Source organism: Amborella trichopoda, chromosome 6, assembly GCF_054954075.1.
Source record: "Amborella trichopoda isolate Santa Cruz 75 chromosome 6, AtrichopodaSantaCruz75HAP2 v2.0, whole genome shotgun sequence".
Lineage (NCBI taxonomy): Eukaryota > Viridiplantae > Streptophyta > Magnoliopsida > Amborellales > Amborellaceae > Amborella > Amborella trichopoda.
In genome coordinates, this window is record NC_142341.1 from 29,910,182 (window position 1) to 29,929,875 (window position 19,694).

General features: G+C 42.4%; 1 protein-coding gene across 12 annotated transcripts in view; it reads left to right on the plus strand.

The window, feature by feature from the left end:
• Positions 1-506: 506 nt before the first annotated feature.
• LOC18440065 (Nucleic acid-binding proteins superfamily) overlaps positions 507-19,694 on the plus strand; it is a 38,052-nt gene continuing 18,864 nt past the window's right edge. For 3 of the 12 annotated variants that reach the window (XM_020670887.2, XM_006850170.4, XM_088870314.1), the window contains exons 1-3: positions 507-817; positions 1,935-2,094; positions 6,828-6,889. In XM_020670887.2, the coding sequence (XP_020526546.1) occupies positions 524-817; positions 1,935-2,094; positions 6,828-6,889 (516 nt within the window). In that variant the 5' untranslated portion in view covers positions 507-523. Of the gene's footprint in view, positions 818-1,047; positions 1,110-1,928; positions 2,436-6,827; positions 6,890-19,694 lie in introns of those variants that run through there. The other 9 variants (XM_088870316.1, XM_011627236.3, XM_088870317.1 and 6 more) reach the window with 6 other exon arrangements.

Consider the following 19,694-nt stretch of genomic DNA (forward strand, 5'->3'; position numbering starts at 1 on the left):
TTTAGTTTTTAAGGAATACATTGCTTGTACTTTCGGTACATTTTTTTTTTTTAAGGGAATTTATTGGTGAAATTTTTGATGGAATTCTTTGTTAAATTAAGATTTTTAATTTAATTTGCTTATCTTTAAACTAAAATTCAATAATGAAGAAATAAATTTATAGGGATGAAGTTCTTTTGAAAATTTATTTTTTAAAAAATAAAATACAGGTTTATGTGAGTAAATTTTTGAAGATCTTTTGAAAGATTGAGAGTTCTTATTTCGAAAAATCAGATAATTTTTTTAAAAAAATCGTGTTTCAGAGGGAGACTGGCTGACATAGGCAACGTGCGATAACGTGGCTCTCTGTCCCCCTCTCCTCTATTCTCATTGATGAATAAATAAATGCCTCAATTATCCATCTCATTGGCAAAAGATTCATGCTCCTCACATTTATCTACTTTCTTTTTGGTTGCGGATGAGATTCGATTACAGTCAACGGTTTTGAAATAAAGAAACTGCAAATAAGAAAGACAAACTGGCCATGCATCCTGTAGCGGCCATGAGCAGCGTCTTCTCTTTCTCAGCTAATAACCCTTTCTTCTGTTCCACTTTCGTTCCCGTCTCTCGCTCCTCCTCCTCTTCTTCTCCAAATACTGTGTTGGTTTTTGGCAGCAGCATTAACAATGATAACCATAAGAAGCAGTTTTCATCTCTTTGTGGTACTTCTACTGTGGTGGTGCGTAGTGGTGCCAAAGCAGAAGAAGGGTTGGAGTTATTAGAGGACGAGGACGATGGTCGTCATCCTCCGCCTTCGGATGCCCTTCGCCAGCTCAGGGTATGCCTTTCTCTTTCCTTTCTCAATCGCCTCACTTACTCTTCGGCCTGCAGTTCTTTAGCCCTTTACTCTGTAACTCCTCTTTGTCTCTTCCCCTCTCTTTTTTCTCATGTCGGCGTTTGTCTACACCATTTGGTGCAACTTGATTTAAACAAGGTTTTTGAATCATTTGGGTGAAAAAGTGTCAAGAGGATATATGTGTCTTTGTTCTATGGGATAGGATTCACAATGAGTGGCTCTTCCTTGGGGTTTGTAACAAGTTATACTCTGTTGGTGATAAGCACAATCCATGGTGAGTGTCTTTAGAGCCATTCTTAGTGATTTCACCTTGAAAGGGGTCGGTGTCGTGGGATTTAAAGTATCTAGAAATTACTTTTGAGAGGGTGAAGGATTTGTCAAAAGATCACTACCGTTCTTGCTCTTTTCATGCTCTCCAAATTCCAAAATGTAGATGAAATTTCCATCAATCAACTTCTTGACCTCGGGACACTTGACTCTGTTATTGATATTTGATTTGTGATCTCTGCTCTGCGGTTATGCATGTGGCATAATCTTCAACACACCTATATGCTTCAGACTGTTTAATTTTTAATGGTTCTTCTGTGGCTGTCAATGATTTATCACTGCTGTTTCGTCAATAAATTATCAAATGTCCGATGAGAATTTCATGTCTGATGGAATTCAGAATTGTTGTGATGTTGTCACTATAAATTTGAAAAGAATTAATTTGTTCATTTTGCTCCATTTTCATTTTGTTCTTTAAGTATGAAATTTTGGATGTTTGAGTTGATGTTGATTCTTTTGAATGTATGGGTTGAATAATTTGAAGGAGAATTGTTGATCTTGTTATAATCACAGTTCTCAGCGTTCTACTTTATTAGCTCTACTCTCATTGTTAAGTCAAGCTACATACCATCTACTTAACGAACAATCCATTTGTGTTGCCAGTTGAATTTCATTCTTTTGTTCTAACCTGGTTGCCTTTTTCTAACCTGATTGTGTACCGTCTACCTTTTTCATGTTATGGTCTCTGTTTTGCAATTTTGTATTCAGAATTTAATGTAATATCTTCTTATGCTGTCTGATGATCTTATACTTGTGTTTTGTGAAGTAGTAGAAATCTGCTGATTGGAAAGCGGCAAGGGCTTATAAAGAAAGTGGTGTTATCTATGAGGGAAGGGTTGAAGGCGTTAATACTGGTGGTTTACTCATTCGGTTCTATTCATTAATGGGCTTTCTACCTTTTCCGCAGCTGAGTCCTTCACACTCATGTAAAGGTATTGTATACCTTATTCAGTGTTTTTTGGTGCTATGTCATATGAAAGGGATTTATGACAAAAGGGCTATATTTTTTTGGATTCTTGATCTTGTTTTAGCACGATTTATTTGTTGGCCATGGGGGAGGGGCGGGGGGGCTAGAGCCGACCTGAACTGATATTTAAAAGCTAGCAGATGGAGTGAATCAAGCACGAGGAGGCCGTAGACAGTGAAATCTGTTTTGCATCTTTCATGAAATGTCTCACCATAAAAGGAACAGATGTGAAAGACAGGCCAAGGATAATTTTTTGGCTGGGATATGAAGATTGATGTTTAAAATAACTTTCGCCTCGTGTAACATGTAAAAGCTTTTCATCTTTCACCTAATTACGGTTGCAAGTTACTCTTCTTTTTTGTTTTCTTTGATAGCTAATTGCTGGGGAAAATGCATGTGATTGATAGGAAATCATATGATTCTTTATGCATTTGGATAGAAAGAAAATGACAAGCTCTTTGTGTTTGCATCTGATGACACTTGACGTTTCTCCTTATTCTCCTAGTTGTTAGAAAGTAGCTTGAAGAACTACTGTGCATAAGTGTCTACCAAACTGTAAATAATTAAATTACTGGAACCCACATTTATTCACACCAACATAAAGCAAGACTTTGAGGAGTAAAAATCTTCATAGGCATAGCCACGTGACATGAACATAGAACATGAAGGGCGTGTTAGGGGGATGGTATTGGTTTGATCAATGTTCAAAAACATGGATTCGGGCACCTAGGATGTTTGGGTGCCTGGCCGCCTAGGCGGGCACTCAGGGATAGGGTGCCCTCACCAAAATCAAATCCCCCACCCCAAATATAAAAAATAGGGGAGTTCTTAGGGCATGGTTTATAGCCGTAGGGAGTTTTTAGGACAATTTTAGAGCCCCAAACTCCTCGTGATCATGAAATAGACAAAAACATAGTAGTACAACAATACAATACTACAATGAGTACAATCACATAACATATTGATGGATGAAACAATCATACAAGTCTCAAAGAGATTGTAAGACATTAAAATGCTTGAAATCCCAAATATCATTGTAGGAAACTAGAAGTCCATACTAGAAACAAATCAATGCTACAGTCATACACAAGTCAAAACCCTCTTTCAAATATGATAATACTTTAAAAATATCAAAATCAAATCGAAGTCGGTGCAAACCTCGTCTATTGGGTCTCCAAAAGTTCTCAAAATCAACTATTAGAAGCTCCAAATCCACCCAAGAACTATTGCATTCGTTTTGGGAAGAAATCAAAAAAATAAAAAATTTATCGATCTTTCAATAAATCACAAAATAGTGGTTTTTGAGGGTTAAATTTCACCCTAAAAGCCGTGGATTTTCTATTGGGGGTTTAGACTACCCCCTAAAACCCTTTCCCCCCCTTTTTAGGGGGGAAAAATTGCGTATTCTACCCTCACCTGAGGGCTTTTTCTGCTGCCTGCAAGTTGTCACGGGGCACCGCCATGGTGGGAGCCCAGACAATAGCGCCTATGCACCGCCCAGAATCAAAAATGCCTAATGCACCTGCCTAGATTGCACCTTTTGTCACAATTTTTGTTCGCCATTGTGGTCGAGGCTTTCAGTACTTCTATCTCGCGGTTCTACCAAGCCGGACTCCTGAGGGGTTTTAGTTCTAGCAACCATGACCTCTACATCTCCCACCTGCAATATGCAGACGACACCCTAGTCTTCTGTGATTCCTCTGTGCAACATGTTGACACTTTATTGATCTGTCTAAAGTGTTTTGAGATGGCTACTAAATTTAAGGCAAACCTTTCGAAGTCCAAGATGATGGGAGTGTGCACGGACCCTTCTTTGGTCCATTTCATAGCCAGTAGATGGGGTTGCTTAATCGAGACTTTGCCCTCTTCTTATCTTGGTCTTCCTTGTGCCTGGGTTTACCTCGATTCTTTTAGTGGAGCCACATCATAAACAAATTTGATTGGATATTCGTGGGTTGGAAAGGAAGGTTCCTATCCAAGGTGGGAAGACTTGCTCTCATCAAAGCCACCTTAGACAACACGTCAGTTTTCCGTATGTCTTTATTTCGAATCCCCGCCTCTGTGGTTGGTAGAGTTGAGCATATGATGTGAGATTTTTTTTGGTCTGGGGAGAATGGTCACAAATTCCATCTTGTACCCTGGCCTAAACTGTGTTTTCCCAAGTCTCTGGGGACCTTGGGTATTCGCAATTTTCGAGTCCACAATAATATTTTGGGCAATTGGCAGTGGAGGTACGAGACTAGATTGGGAGAGATGTCATGAAGCACAAGTATTGTCATGGTAACGAACAATGGATTCCTGTTTGCAGAAGCATTAGTTAGACTTGTGGTTTTTGGAAGTCAATCGTAAGGTGTTGTGAATTATTCTTTATATTCGCTTTCGCCCTAGCGAGGGGACCAGAGTGATGTTTTGGAATGATACCTGGGTCGGCAGTGGAGATGACCAGAGAGCACAAAATTTTCCGCCACTATAGACTGAGCATCTCTAATCTCTTTCGGTTAGCACAAGATGCTCAGTCTATAGTGGCGGAAAATTTTGTGCTCTCTGGTCATCTTAGATCATGGTCGCCAAATTTCAGATGGCCCCTCAATGATTTCACTAACGACGAATCTGGGGCTTTGGCAGAAATTCTTCATCCTATCTTCCTTCCAACCTCTGGTGATGATAGGATTAGTTTGGAACCATCACCCTTGGGGATGTTCTCGGTTCTTCCTTCTTTTGCTCTTTCACCCCCACCACTGCTAGCCCCAATATTTCTTGGCTATCAAGAGCTTGGAACTCTTTTTTGCCCTCTAGGATCCAGGTTTTTTGCTGGATAGCACTCCAGAGTGTTGACAATTGAAGAGGAATGCAATGCCCTAATAGATGTTCCTTGTGCATGGAGGATGAAGAAACCAATGCACACTTATTCCTTCACCGCGATTTTGCCAAAGAACTGTGGACCTATCTGTTGGGTCTATTCCAGTGGACTTGGGTCACTCCTAGCTCCATTTTGCACTTGTATCATGCTTTTCTCTACACTTGCTGGCCCAAGGCAGGAAGAGAACTTTGGAAAGCATTATTTTCAGCCACATTGTGGGTTCTGTGGATTGAAAGGAACCATAGGATATTTAGAGGAGAAAGATCTTTGGTTGGGGCTTTGTCTGACAAAGTCAGGACCTTAGTGGCCTTTTGGGCCATGAACCATAGCTTGTTTAAAGGAATCCACTTAGCTGATTTTTATAAGAACTGGCACAACTTACTCCAGGGGGCTAAGCCAACTATCTCAATATCTTCTCTTTGGAGATCACCCGAAGTAGGCTTCATCAAGCTCAACTTTGATGGCTGCTCCGTTGGGACGTCCCCCCGGTGTAGGTGGGCTCTTTCGTTCATTCGATGTAGAGATCTTGCACGCCTTTTCCTGCCCCATTGGCCTTGAGGACTCAACTGTAGCTGAAGCCATGGCCCTTTTAAAAGGTCTACGTAGATTTTGCGTCACCTGGGGTCACATCCTGGTGGTGGAAGGGGACTCTTAAGAATGAAACATCCCATTGGTCGTCACGAGACATCTCAATCTCGTGGTGCCATATTTATCGGGAGGGCAATTCCGATGCTGATTATCTTGCTAAACAGGGAGCCTACTCTAATTCCCCAGGGGGGCTTTATTTTTTGTTAGATCTGCCACATCCCTCCTTGGAGTTGGAACTTCTTTTGCACCATTTTTAATACCCTTTGGGGTTGTCTTGGGTGCCCTCTAAGAGGGTCCCATTTTGTGTACATTTTATTACTCAGTAACATAATTATAGTGACCTCCTTTTAAAAAAACTATTTGAGGTTGGCTGCTAGAGATGTAGCAAAAGTTTTATTCTGGCTGCCAACCTAACAGATTCTTTAACCTAAAATTCATATCTCTGTTTCACCATAAAGTCATTCACAAGGGGTTGGGTGGCTGGTGTTAATATTTTAAATTGACTGTACATTTTCTTTAATTACTTTTGCGATTGTACATTTTTGATGTGTTTGTTGTATTGTGTGGGTGTGCATGGGTGTCGCTGTGGGTAGCAAGTGTGGTTGTCCAAATTTATCCTTAAATTATTTCTTTTAGTTATAGATTCATTAATATGAAATGTGGTGAAATTTATATATTTACACGCCATGAAAGCAAGGAACCATGGCATTATATGTTTGGAACATAATCCAATCCAATTTGCGAGATTTGAAAAATGCCATCTCATTGAAAGCTTCCTCTGCCATTTGTCAAGGCATTTATTTTGGAATAGGATTTCATTTTTTTTCCTCATCCTGGATGGTGAATAACTCTGGACATGGAGTATGAATCAAACTTATGTTTGAATTGAAAGTGAGATACTGATGACACAAGTTCGTCCTTTTTGAATTAGATAGATTCATATCTGAAAGTATGAAATGGACCACTTCATGGACACTCGAGTATACTATCGTATGATACCTGCTTGCTGATAATTGCTCTTGTGAAACGTGAGATGGTAAAAACATTTAGGTTGCTGCTTTGTTACTCTCTTGGCAGCTTTTATGTCTTTAATGATTCTATTTTTTTTATTATTATTTAACATGAAGTTTGTGGCGCAAAGGATCGCCTGAGTTTGTTTTCATACTTCCTTTTTGGTTTTTATAATAGATAATTCGTCCTTCTACTTCCAGCTTTTTTCTCATTGTGTTGATAAAACTTCTGTGTTCTAGAACCTCAAAGACCCATCCAAGAAATTGCCAAAGGTCTGATTGGTTCTTTTCTTTCTGCTAAGGTATGACTTTTTATTCTGACTTGGCATATTTTGTTATTTTAGTTGTTTGTTTCTTTTTTTTCCCCAACTCTTTACATGTTAGAAGTCCTTTTCTGATTTTAGAATTGCTTAGTAGTCTCCTTTAGTTTGCAAATCAATATTGCATCCTACCAGCTCATGTTATTTGATTCTCTGTTTAAACTTGTGTGTTATAATTTTCATTGTTGGCAGAAAGTATAGTGTTGTCTATGTATCCATTTAATGTTAATTGACCCTTTTCTCACAGGCTCCATATTTTGGGCTCACAAAGATAGTATTTATATGATGAAATACTATTTGTAATTTTATTCAAGCTGGATATTGTGATTCTTAACTTGATAGACAAAACAACAATAATTGTATACAACTTAGGACTAGTGGCATACACTGTAAATACAATTACCTTATTGTGATTCTTTAGCCGCAACGTTGTGGACCATCTGGCTCGAAAGAAAGTCGAGAATTTTCCGTGGTATAAAAAGCGAACTCTCAGCTATGTTCCACAAGGTTACTTCGATGGTAATCTTTTGGGCTTCCAACCACAATCTGTTCACTGGGATTTCGGCGGCTAGTTTCCTTCGCAACTGGGTGAACTTTATTCAACTAACCCCTCACCACAACCCAAGAGTATTGAACTGGGACACCCCCCCGGTGAGTGATATTAAGTTCAAATTTGATGGATGCTCCTCGGGAAATCCAGGCCCAGTGGGAGCAAGAGTAGTCTTCCCTGACCATAATGGTGAAGTCATCTCATCCTTCTCAGAACACCTTGGTCACAAAGACTCACAGTTCGTAGAGGCCATGGCTCTGTTGATGGGAACCAAGAAATTTAACCCCTCCTGGGGCCCACGGCTGCTCATAGAGCGAGATGCCAAAAACATTATGTCCTGAGGCTAGAAAGGCCCCTCCTCCTTGGTACTTAGCACACATTATTGATGAATTTGAGCGTACTTGCAGAGGTATAAACGTCTCATGGACGCATATTTGGAGGACGTCCAACAACTTCGCAGATCTCGTCGCCAAGGAAGCCGCTAAGAACCAGCCTCTTGCATACGTCTAGATGCGAACAATAGGGAGTCCATTATCGCTAGCACGGCGGGGAGGCCTCCGCTTTCTAGATTGTAGTCTTCTATCTTGTAATGGGCAAATTCTATAAGCCCCTATCTTTTGCTTCATAGGTAATGTTAGAGCCAGTCTTTTAGAACAGGTCACTCCCTATTGACCAATTTTTGGTTGAGAGACCCAGTATGTGGGTTACCTCGACCCTTACTTTTGTAAAACTCTTATTATTATAATATTTACCATTAACATTTAAAAAAAAAAGAAATTCAATGTTTAAAGACATTACATGTTCGTACAATGATTAAAATGACCTATATATTTTAACTTTAACTTAAACTTGGTAATAACATTATAACAGTTTCACCCCTGTGAACAGTACCTCATGAAATAAAAAAAAGTAAAAACATTGGAATCTGAAAAAACTAAAAAACCCTAGAAAAAAACCCTAAAACTAAATTTATAATATATATTATTCGAAATTGAACAAAAGTTAAAAATAAAAATAATTTTGCCCTCCATCAAAAGCCCTAATTGCTTTTCACTTTGTTGCTCATTAAAACTGAACTACTGATTGTTTCCCTTCTTTCTTCTTCCTTAAATTCTCTTGCTCTTTTGCACTTTCTTATTATATTAATAATGGTCTTGTCATCTTCTTCTACTTTTGATGGTCTTCCTAATTCTCAACGCATACCTTAAACTATTTGCTTGGAAATGTTAAGTTCGAACTTATATAAGAGGCTAGTGATTATTGGGGCTCATTGATGGTTCATCAAAGCCTCCAGTTGTGTTTTGTACAAAACAAGAGATTTTGTGAAGATGAAAGAACTCAATCCAACCCCACTTATAATGATTGGACATCTAAGGACCAGAACCTCATTGATTGGATTTGTTTAGAGGAACTTATTCCTAAAGTAGTTAATTTTCCAATTTCTGTAGCAGCATGGGAGGCCCTTCATGAATTATTTTCTCAAGAAGCAGAAACGTTATGCATCTTCGACGTTAGCTTCATCCTTGTAAAAAAACAATATCATTCTATAGCAAGATAAAAGCCCTATGTGATTGGTTTGCTATGTTGTAAGATCCTCTAAGTGAAAGGGATAGGGTCCAGTATGTCTTGAGAAGTTTAGGGGATGATTATAAAGCATATGTTTTCTTTGTGATGATGAAGAGTCCATTTCCCTTGTATAGTGAATTGTGGCCATTATTGTCGCAACATGAAGTATCATTCAATCTCAAAATCTCATTGGAAAAGTCTTTTACTACTGATTCTCATCCTATTTTATTGTGAAACAAAAATTGTTTTTTTTACGAGCAAATATTAATACAAGTTGGAATTCAAATCATGGAAGTGGTAGAGGATACAAAGTTAGGGAACGTCAAGGTCGAGGTAAAAAAGATCTATATATGGGTTTTTTTGGGTGAGTCAGTGGGGAGAGGGCCCCTACCCTTGTAGGAATTGAGCCTAGGATGTAGCATTGCAAATTGTCAAGCGCCGACCAATTAAGCCCGGGCTCTTTTCCTAAAACACGTGGTAAGTCAGTGGGGATTTGGGCCACTACCCTTTGGTGAGAATGGAGTCAGAGACCTCACCATGGGGCTCAACAATACTACCGCTAAGGCACCAGGCCTAAAACAAGCTCCAAGAATGTGTTTTCAATGTTTTCGTAATGCGTTAAACGAAAGGGGTTTTATCTGGGTAGCATTAAATCATTCATTGTTTGTTTGTCACTACAAGAAAGGTTTTACTATCATTTTGCTTCATGTTGATAACATTATAGTTATCTGGAGTTCTATGGACCTGATTGATGGTGTCAAGAACATTTTTCATGATAGATTTATGATAGAAGACCTAGTTCGGATGAGATACTTCCTGGGTATTGAAGTAGATCAAAATGAGAATCAAATTTGGTTGTCTCAACAAAAGTACGCTCTAGACCTTGAAAAGGTCAAATATGACTAGTTGCAGGCCATATTGTACACCAGTTTCACTATACAAAAGATTAAGGATATCTGAAGACAACTCCTCATCTATTTTCGAGTCAGCCGGAACTAAGTGACAATGCACCAAGAAAACCTCCTCACCCTTCTGGCACTTCCAGTTGGTATCCTTGAATAGAGGGGGTAATATACATGTGCTTGTTTAGAAAAAAAATGGCTCGAGGCCTTCAGCGTCCCTTTCCCCTGAGCTGGAATGACATCTACAACTTGTATCCTTTAACCCATCTTCCTCACAGGCCCTCGCGCTCTGAGCTCTCTCTTCCCTCTCTCCCCAATCCTTCTCCTTCCCCTTTTACCTCTAAGCCTAACCCACCTGTTAAGACTGGTCAACCTTCTTCTTATGCTCAGGTCATTGCTCGACCATATAGCATCCCTGCTTGCAGGGATGTGTCCCTAAGTAATCCCTCTCCCTCATCCTCCCCCTTAACCCAGTCGACCCCTTCAGGGTCCCCTCCCTTCGTACCTTCTCCTTTTCTCCCCTTTGTTGTTCAATCCCTTTCAGAGGAAGTTTCGGCGAACAGGACGAAGCTTCTGGCGTCGTTAGTAGGGAGCTTCCAACCTGCAAGGGATGACCTACGCGGAATCGAAAGATGGGTAAAAAGCTCCTTGAAGGAGCCCAATTTGACTTGCAGACGACTCCTAAGTGGAGACTACCTTTTCTCCTTTTCTTCTCCAAATGCAGCTCAGCACGCTTTACAGGTAGGTGCTCACCTTTCTTTTAAAGGGGCTGCGTGTTCTTTTCAGCCATGATCGCCAAAGGAGGGTTCCTTCAAGAAACAAAGCGTATGGCTTACCCTTGGTAACATTCCCCTTCATGCCTGGTCTCTTGTGACCTTCAGGAGAGTCGCAGCCACTTGTGGCACCGTAATTTCCATCTATTGGATTTCCCTTGAAACTCTTCCGCTGGGCTTCATTCGACTGCTCTTGGAAGTCTTAGACACTAGTTGGATTCCTCAAACTATCTGGCTAGAGGTCGAAGGCCTGTTCGACCCAGTCAACACTTTGTGGGAGCAAGCCTTCCCACCCTCTGCTCATTTCTTGCCTATTCCAATCCCTGAGCTTTCACCGGAAAATCCCTCCTAGCCTTGGACTGAGGTGATCAGGAAAAATCGGCATTGCAAGAGGCGTCGTTGGCGTCCGCCCGACCCGACCCAAGAGTCTGAGAGTTCCTGTTTTCGAATCGCAAGGACGAGGTTGAGCTGGCACCCACGTGCCAAGCCTCTTAATCCCACTAAGCCTTTTACCCTTTGGTGTCCCGTAGACCCGACCCTAGCAGTTGAACCCAGTATTGAGCCTTCTTCAACAGCCCTTTCCCCCCCTCATCATCGGGCCGATAAAGAGGCCTAGGTAGACGATTCACCTTCCCCTCCCCACTCGAGCTTAATCGATGGACCCAGCCCATCCTCTTTGTCCACCCCTCAGCCCGCCCCTCCCTCTTCCCTTCCCGCCACGCGTCCTTTCGAGCCTGCCAGCTCTTCCCTTGGGCAGCGAGCGCACCTTCCCCATCTTCACGTGCCTTTGTCCCCTCCTCCCCCGTTATCGTGCCCCCTTGTGCCTGCTTCTTCCTTATATGAGCGGTCTTCGCCACCCCTTTCCGTCGTCCATCTGTTCAGGCCTTCCTCCCCTTCTCTCGTGTCTGGGACACCTGTCACCCCGCCGCCTCCGCAGCCTCTGCCGCCCTCCCAGCTGTCTTAGCCTCGATCCCACCGGTCGCAGCCTACCCCTGATGATTACCGGCCGCCTTCCTCTCTTGATGGAAAAGACCACCAGTCGCCCTCTGTTGGGACTTCCCTCTCAACCTTCCCCAGCTCTTACTCCCCCGTAGTCGGTGACCCTCCGTCCTCTGCATATCCTTTCGCTGCCTTCGTCCTCTTGCCCCCCTTTGGTCCCTTTTTCTGTCCACTTCTTTCACTTTTCCCTGGTTTCCACCCCTAAACACAGCCCTGCCTTCGGACTGTCATCCCACTCCTCTGAGTTTAGTCGTTGTTCATTCCGAGGACCATCCACCTCCCCACCCTTCGTCCTTAGCCAACCTTCTAGCCCCCCATCTAACCTTCACTCCTCACCTGGTTCAGATCCACAGTGTGCACAACCTCTGGGAGGCTTGGCCCCCTTCCTCTCCAGTGGTGTTGTCTTCTTATTCCTCCATCCAGACCTACCACTACATCGCCTACCTCATCTCTGTTTATTATGAGACCCCTTCCTTCGCCCTCCCCTCTCCTCAGGCTACCCTGGCTCCCTTCATTTCCCCCCTTCAACTGTTGACCTCCTCTAGCTTTAACGCTTACCTGTTGCAATCTGTACCTTCTCAACTGTCCTCTCCCTCGCTTCCTTTTGACCTCTACCCATCTATCTTTCCTCCAGCGAACCTGGATAACGAGACTCCTGTGACTTCTGCAACTCCCATCTCTCTCCCTTTGAACTTTGATGCTATAGACGAGGTCGACGGGAATGGGACAAATAGAGTAGATGAGGCACCTCCCATCTGTCCCCCTCTGGCACTCGAAGAGACAGAGGTGGTTGACGGCGATGGGACAAACAGGGACGACGTTGCAATTCCCATCTCTCCCCCTCTGGCATCCGTTGAAACAGAGGAGGTCGACGGGGATGGAACAAACCGGGTCGACGTCAGGATGCGCAAAATATATAGAGTAATGGGATTTACCTACGATGGACCCAAAGGACCGGCCCACAGGTTCTTAACAGCCGACACTCAAGTAGAATGCAGGTGAATTTCAGAGGACAGAGAGAACTGTGTAATCTTTTTTCCTCTCTTCCTTTTGAGTGACAGCCTGCAGACAATCTCTTCATGAATTCCAACCAAACTTCCTTGAGGAGGTCGCTCAGACTGGCCTCCTCCCCTTTACGTAGTCTTAATAACTGAAGTTGTTGGTTTGGAATGTTAGAGGCTTGGGAAATCCTTCCAAGAAGGAAGCAGTCAAGGATCTCACTTCTAAACACACACCTGCTATTCTTGCTCTCATTGAAACCAAACAACCAGATCCTGATCTCCAACTCATTCATCAGGTTTGGGGTAGAAGACTTAGCCAATGGGTCTCCTTAGCGGCGAATGGGGCCTCGGGAGGCATTTGGATAGTTTGGAACCCCTCAGACCGCTTTCTCAATTCCTCGCACATCGGGGAATTCTCTGTCACAGTTCTCTTAACCAATACTTCTGATGGAGTACCATGGAAATTCATAGTTATCTATGGTCCCAACTCTTCAACTCTTAGAAATAGGCTCTGGTTAGAATTGGATCTGGTTGCGTCTCTGCTTCGTCCTATTTGGTAGCTGGGAGGTGACTTTAACGTCATCCGATGGTCCCATGAGAGAAACTCCTCTAATTCTATATCTCAGGGAATGAGGGATTTCTCTGATTTTATCAATCGGAACGAGCTCTTGGATGTCCCTCTCCAAGGCAGTAAGTTTACGTGGTCCAACCACGCTACCAATCCCACCCTCTCTAAACTTGATAGGTTTCTTCTCTCTCTGAATTGGGAAGAATACTTCCCGAGATCCTTAGCTCTGGCTCAACCTAAACTCACATCAGACCACTGTCCCATTCTTCTAGACACCCTGGCTGTTAAGAGGGGCCCGAGACCCTTCAAATTTGAACTCCTTGGCTGCAAGAGGAGTCCTTACACTCCCTTATCCAAACTTGGTGGAATTCTTATTCCTCGCTCGTCTTAGGTAGAGCCGGCTACATTCTGCAGACTAAAATCCAACTTCTCAAAGTCTCGCTCAAGTCTTGGAGTAGGTCTATCCCTAGCAACTTCTCTCAAACAAAAACCTCACAGCTGAACACCATTCAAACTCTTGACCTCCTCGAGGAGGATATACCACTGATCGACTCAGAGCTTGATCTCATAAACAAGACAAAACTGGAATATCTCTCTACTCTCAAGAAAGAAGAGATATATTGGTTCCAGAGATCAAGAATCAAGTGGCTAAAAGCAGGGGATCTCAACACTGCTTTCTTTCATCGAATAGCCAATTGTTGTAGGAGAGGCAATTCTATCTCGATGATCAGAAATAACAATTGCCTTTTTACCCAACCTTAAGAAATCGAACTAGCCATAGTAGATTTCTTTAAATCACTTTACACTGCTCCCCCAGGGCCTAGACCCAGGATGTCTTCCCTTGATTTTTGAGCCTCTCGGTTGATAGAGCTTTGTGGTTAGAGATACTTTTCACTGAAGAAGAGATCCTGCTAGGCATTGATGCACTAGCCAAAGATAAAGCTCCGGGCCCCGACGGCTTCTCGATAGCACCCTTTAAGGTTTTTTGGGGCATTATTTGTCCTGACTTTAAACTTTTCTTCGATGAATTCTTTCTCCGAGGAACACTGCATAAAGCTATTAACGTCACCTTCCTAGCTCTTGTTCCCAAAGTTGAAGGAGCAAAGGATATCAAGGACTTCTGCCCCATCAGCCTTTTGAACTCTTCCTACAAAATTCTTGCCAAAGTTCTAGCTACCAGACTCCAACAGGTCCTTCCATCCATTATCTCTTCTTCCCAAACCGCATTCATCAAAGAAAGACAGATTCTTGATGGAGCCTTAGTGGCTCATGAGTGCATCCACTCAAGACACCTCAACAAAAAACTTGGTCTTATCTTCAAAACTGATTGGGAAAAAGCTTATGACCATGTCGAGTGGTCCATCTTAGAAGAGACTATGGTTCGAATGGGATTCTGAAACTGCTGGAGAAAGTGGATGAGAGGGTGCTACTCACATCCACATTTCTCTATCCTTATAAATGGGACCTCTAAAGGCTTTTCTCTTCCTCGAGGGGCCTTCGCAAGGAGACCCCCTCTCATCCTTCCTGTTTGCAATTGCCGCCGAAGTCTTTAGTCGTTCTATCTCTCGGGTGTTTCAGGCAGAACTTCTCTCCGGCTTCAGGAGCAGTAGACACGGCCCAACAGTGTCCCATCTGCAATATGCGAACGATACTCTGGTGTTCTTAGACGCCTCCCCTAGGGAAGTGGATTCCCTGAAGCTCTTCCTCAAATGCTTCCAAGTAGCAACTGGTTTCAAAGTCAACATGGAAAAATAAATGGGGGTAGCAATTTCAAATGCTGAGATTGGAGGGCCCATTCCCAACTGGGAATGTAAAGTGGAGGACCTCCCTACAACCTATCTAGGTCTCCCTCTTGGACTAAGCAAAACCAAAAAAGGTAAATGGTCCCATGTCATTGATATGGTGGATAGACGCTTGACATAATGGAAAGGTCGTCTCCTCTCTATGGCAAGCAGGTCGACCCTGATTAAAGCTACCTTATCTAACTCTCCAGTCTACCTGATGTCTCTCTTCAATATGCCTGCTCAAGTGGCTAATCGCTTAGACCAGCTCATGCGTAACTTCCTATGGTCGGGGCAAGCTCAGAAGACTAAATTCCATCTAGTTGCTTGGGACAACATTTGCCTTCCAAAAAACCAGGGTGGTCTAGGTATCAGGGTTCTTAGAAAGCATAATCTCGCTCTTTTAGGCAAATGGTGGTGGCGACTTGCAACCCATGGTTCCCTTTGGGCTCAGGTCTTAAGAAACAAGTATAGGATATCTGAAAGAGCATGGGTGCCAGAGAAGTCCCACAGACATAATGCCTCAAGAGCATGGAAATCCTTCTCTTCGGCCTTGTTTCACTTCAAAAAGCAAATTAGATTTCATCCGAGAGGGGGCTCTCGTGTGAGATTCTGGTCAGATTTATGGCTAGGTTCTTCACCACTGCGGGAGGCTTTCCCAGCTCTCTACTCGCTGGCTATCAATCAAGAAGCAACAGCGGCTGAGGCATTGGTTCTTACAGGAGAACGTAGAGCCTGGAATCCTTGTTTTCAGAGAAATCTAATTGAAGAGGAGTTTAACCACTTTCAAGTGCTCTTAACAGGCCTTCACTCTCAATTTATTCCTAACCACCCCTTCGGGTGAGTTCTCGGTGGCCTCCTTTTATAAAATCCTTTCACAGCCTCCCACCTTTCCGGCCAACCCCACCTCGGTAGTTTTGAAAGTGTGGTCTACTTTTGCTCCACCTAAGGTCCAAACCAGTGATTTAAAAATCAGCGAGTCGCAACGGACTCGCCCGAGTCGGCATGGGAATCGGTTACCCTGTGCCGATTCCAGTGTAAAAATGGAATCGGCCGGTTTTGCATAGTGAACTGCTTGTATGATGTCATGCACGGGTGAAAGTCGCCCGTATGACATCACATAATGAGTTAACACGTGGCAAAATATCGATTTTCCATAGGTCACATGTGTAAGACTACTGTCACCCACCAGCTGCGGGTGGATGGCAACCTCGGGCACACGCTCGCAAACCTTAAGGAACTTACAAAGCAATTTATAGAAGCGAAACTAAAGCTTGCTGTTGGATGTGGGATAATTCCCACAGTGCGTTAAATTACGACAGAATTTGGATAAGTACTATTAATGTTGAAAACAATTACACTTGCGCTGATGTGGTGGAGTGGTTATCACTTCCACGGTAGAGCCTTCACGTCTCAAGTTCGATTCCGCCTGGATACAGTTTATTCTGCCTGGGCGCATTTTATTTTATTTTTGTTGACAATAAAAATAAGCATAAAATAATTTTTTTTTAAAAAAAATTATTTTTTTTGAAATCTCTCTCTTTCTATTAACAATCTTTTTTACTAAATTTATTCTATAAATCTAAAAAATTATTATTTTTTAAATAAATTTATTCCATTTGAAATCTCTCTCGTTCTATTAACAATCTCTTTTACTAAATTTATTCTAGAAATCTAAAAAATTAAAATTTTGAAAAATTAAAGTGTTCTTTCGAAAATTGGTATGCATTCTAATAATTTCTAACCAAATTTTTATTTTATTTATTAATTTTTGCATTATAAATCATGTAATTTATTATCTTTCTTACAATTGTCAATAATACATTTTAAATTAGATCGTATTACAAAATATTTTAGATTTGTTATTATTTGTATAAAAAAATAATTATAAAATTTAAACCAATAATTTTAATTTCAGCATATAACATTATAGTTAGTTAGGTTGTAATAAATTTGGATTATAGTTAGTTTGTAATAACTTGGGTATTTTTAGGGGATTAGGGCTTTCTGCCAATTTGAGATTTTGATGGCCATTTTTTATCGATTAAATCTATTCTTTATAGTAGTCCATGTATGATTATATATTTTATCCATGATAATTATATGGTTTTTCTTATGTGATGTAAATTTAATGGTTAACACAAGTTTATATAGAGAAAAAACATATCAATATTCACAAATTGATGAAAAAAGTGAAAGTTAACAATGGAGTACCCTCATTTCTTATTGGATTCCTAAAAGACAACATTTATAATTAATTTTAATAATTTTTTTGGATTTTTTTAGAGCTTAATCCGACCTAGTTGGCCGATTCTCGATCCGGATCACCAATTCACTGATCCGGATGGGTTTTTGAAGTGCCGATCCGTTTTTTAAATCACTGGTCCAAACATTCAACTGGCTAGCCTGCTCCCACAAAGCCCTCACTACTGACCACCTCTAAAAGAGAGGGATTCCTATCCCAACAGATGTGCTTTATGCTAAAATGATGAAGAGTCAACCCTCACCTTTTCTTACACTGTGACTTCTCCTTTGAACTTTGGGGGAAAATTTTGCAACTCTTTGGCATCGAATGGGTCACTTCACCTACGGTAAAAGCTCTCATCTCCAATGAGCTTCATACTCCATGGCCAAAGGCTGGCGGAGCCCTTTGGAAGGCTACCTTAGCGGCAACCTTGTGGACCATTTAGGTGGAAAGAAACAACCAAATCTTCTCAGGTTCAAAATTACAAGCTTCAACTCTCTTGTACAAGGCAATCTCCATGGTAACCTTTTGGGCCTCGAACCACAAGGCCTTCTTGGGTATTCAAAGGACCAAGTTCCTCCCCCAATGGAAAAATATTCTCCTCCACTGCCCACGGCAACCACAAAGATCCAACTTTTGGCAACCACCCCTAGAAAGAACCATCAAGCTAAAATTTGATGGTTGCTCTTTAAAGAACCCTGGGCCGGCAGGGGGAGGGGGGGTTTTTAGAGACCACCTAGGCTATGTTTTTCTTACTTTCTCGGAGCACCTTGGCTTCATGGAAGCACAAATTGCAGAAGCCTTGGCCCTCCTTCAAGACCTGAAAAAGTTTAATCGCTCGAGGGGATTACACCTCATCATAGAAGGAGATTCAAAAAATGTTCTCTCATGGGCTAGTAGGGCTTCCCCTCGGCCATGGTACCTAACCACTACATTCGATGAAATTGATCACCTTTGTAGGGATATGGACGTCTCATGGCGGCATACATGGAGGACGTCCAACGACTTCGCGGATCGCCGAGCTAATATGCAATTACAAGATCAAGCCGGGGTCGTCTCCTTTTTTGCGCAAGACCTTTGGCTCTTCTCGCCTCCATAGCACATCACTTGGCTTTTCTAGGCTTCCTCATTTTTTGTATTTTCTTAAAGCTTCATGTAAAACATTTGCATTGGGTGGTTTTATAAGCCCTTTTTGTATATGATACACTAACTATATTTTTCCAAGTCCACCCCTTAGGGGGTGAACTTTGCCTCTTCTCTCTTGTACACTTCATATCCAGTAATACAATGTTAACCTTTTCTCAAAAAAAAAAAGGATATCTGAAGGACAACCTTTATTTAATTAAGAGAAATATAGAAGTTTAGCAGGGGTATTACAATATCTCACTCTCACCAGCGTGCTGTTAATCGAGTGTGCCAATTTATGCATGCTCCCATTGACACTCACATGGAAGCGCTGTAGAGAATAGTCTAATATGTGAAAGGAATAGTAATCATGGGCTGCTCTATGAAAGAAACGACATGAATAAATTGAGTACTACTATGTTTGGGTGGGCGGTGTGGTTCGAACCAACAAAATAAAAGAATGAGGTAAGGCGGACCTTAAGCTGAAGGGGTCGGATACACCCGAGTGATCACCCTCGTAGATCTTGGCGCTTGTGTGCTCATGCAGAAAGGCCCCCCGATCATCGTTCAATGAGATTTAGACTGAACCCCCTTGCTCTCTTCTCGGCTCGGTTTCCTCGTTTGAGTCGTGCACATGTGATATTTCAGGTCCTATGGACTCCCAGGCTGATCCTTGGTTTGGAAAAGGTTCGACTGTAGGCTTGGTTCAAGTATGGTTGATTGGGTATGGACTACGTGCGATATGGTTTTGGGTCTGACATGGGGTAGACTAGGAAAGCTTCGTTAGGCTAGGTGAGTTCGTATGGACTAGATGGGCTTGGTTGGAGTAGACTAGGCTCGTGTAGGCTAGGTGGGCTTAAGTGATCTAGGGTAGGTACGTGTAGGTTTGGTGGACTTGGTTGGGCTAGGCTAGGCTCGTGTGGGTTGGACTAGGTTAGGTGGACTAGGCTCGTGTGGGCTTGGTTGGGCTAGGCTTAGCTCATATGGGTTCGACTAGGTTGGTTGGGCTAGGATTGTGTGGGCTTGGTTGGGCTAGGGTAGGCTCATATGGGTTGGACTAGGTTAGGTGAGCAAGGCTAGGTGGGCTTGGTTGGGCTAGGCTAGCTCATGTGGGTTGGACTAGGTTAAGTGAGCTAGGCTAGGTGGGCTTGGTTGGGCTTGACTAGGATCGTGTGGGTTAAACTAGGTTAGGTGGGCTAGGCTAGGTTCATGTAGTCTAAGTGGTGAGAGGGGGTGAGCAGAATCCGGTAGCCGTCTGGTAGCCTTCCAGTGTCACC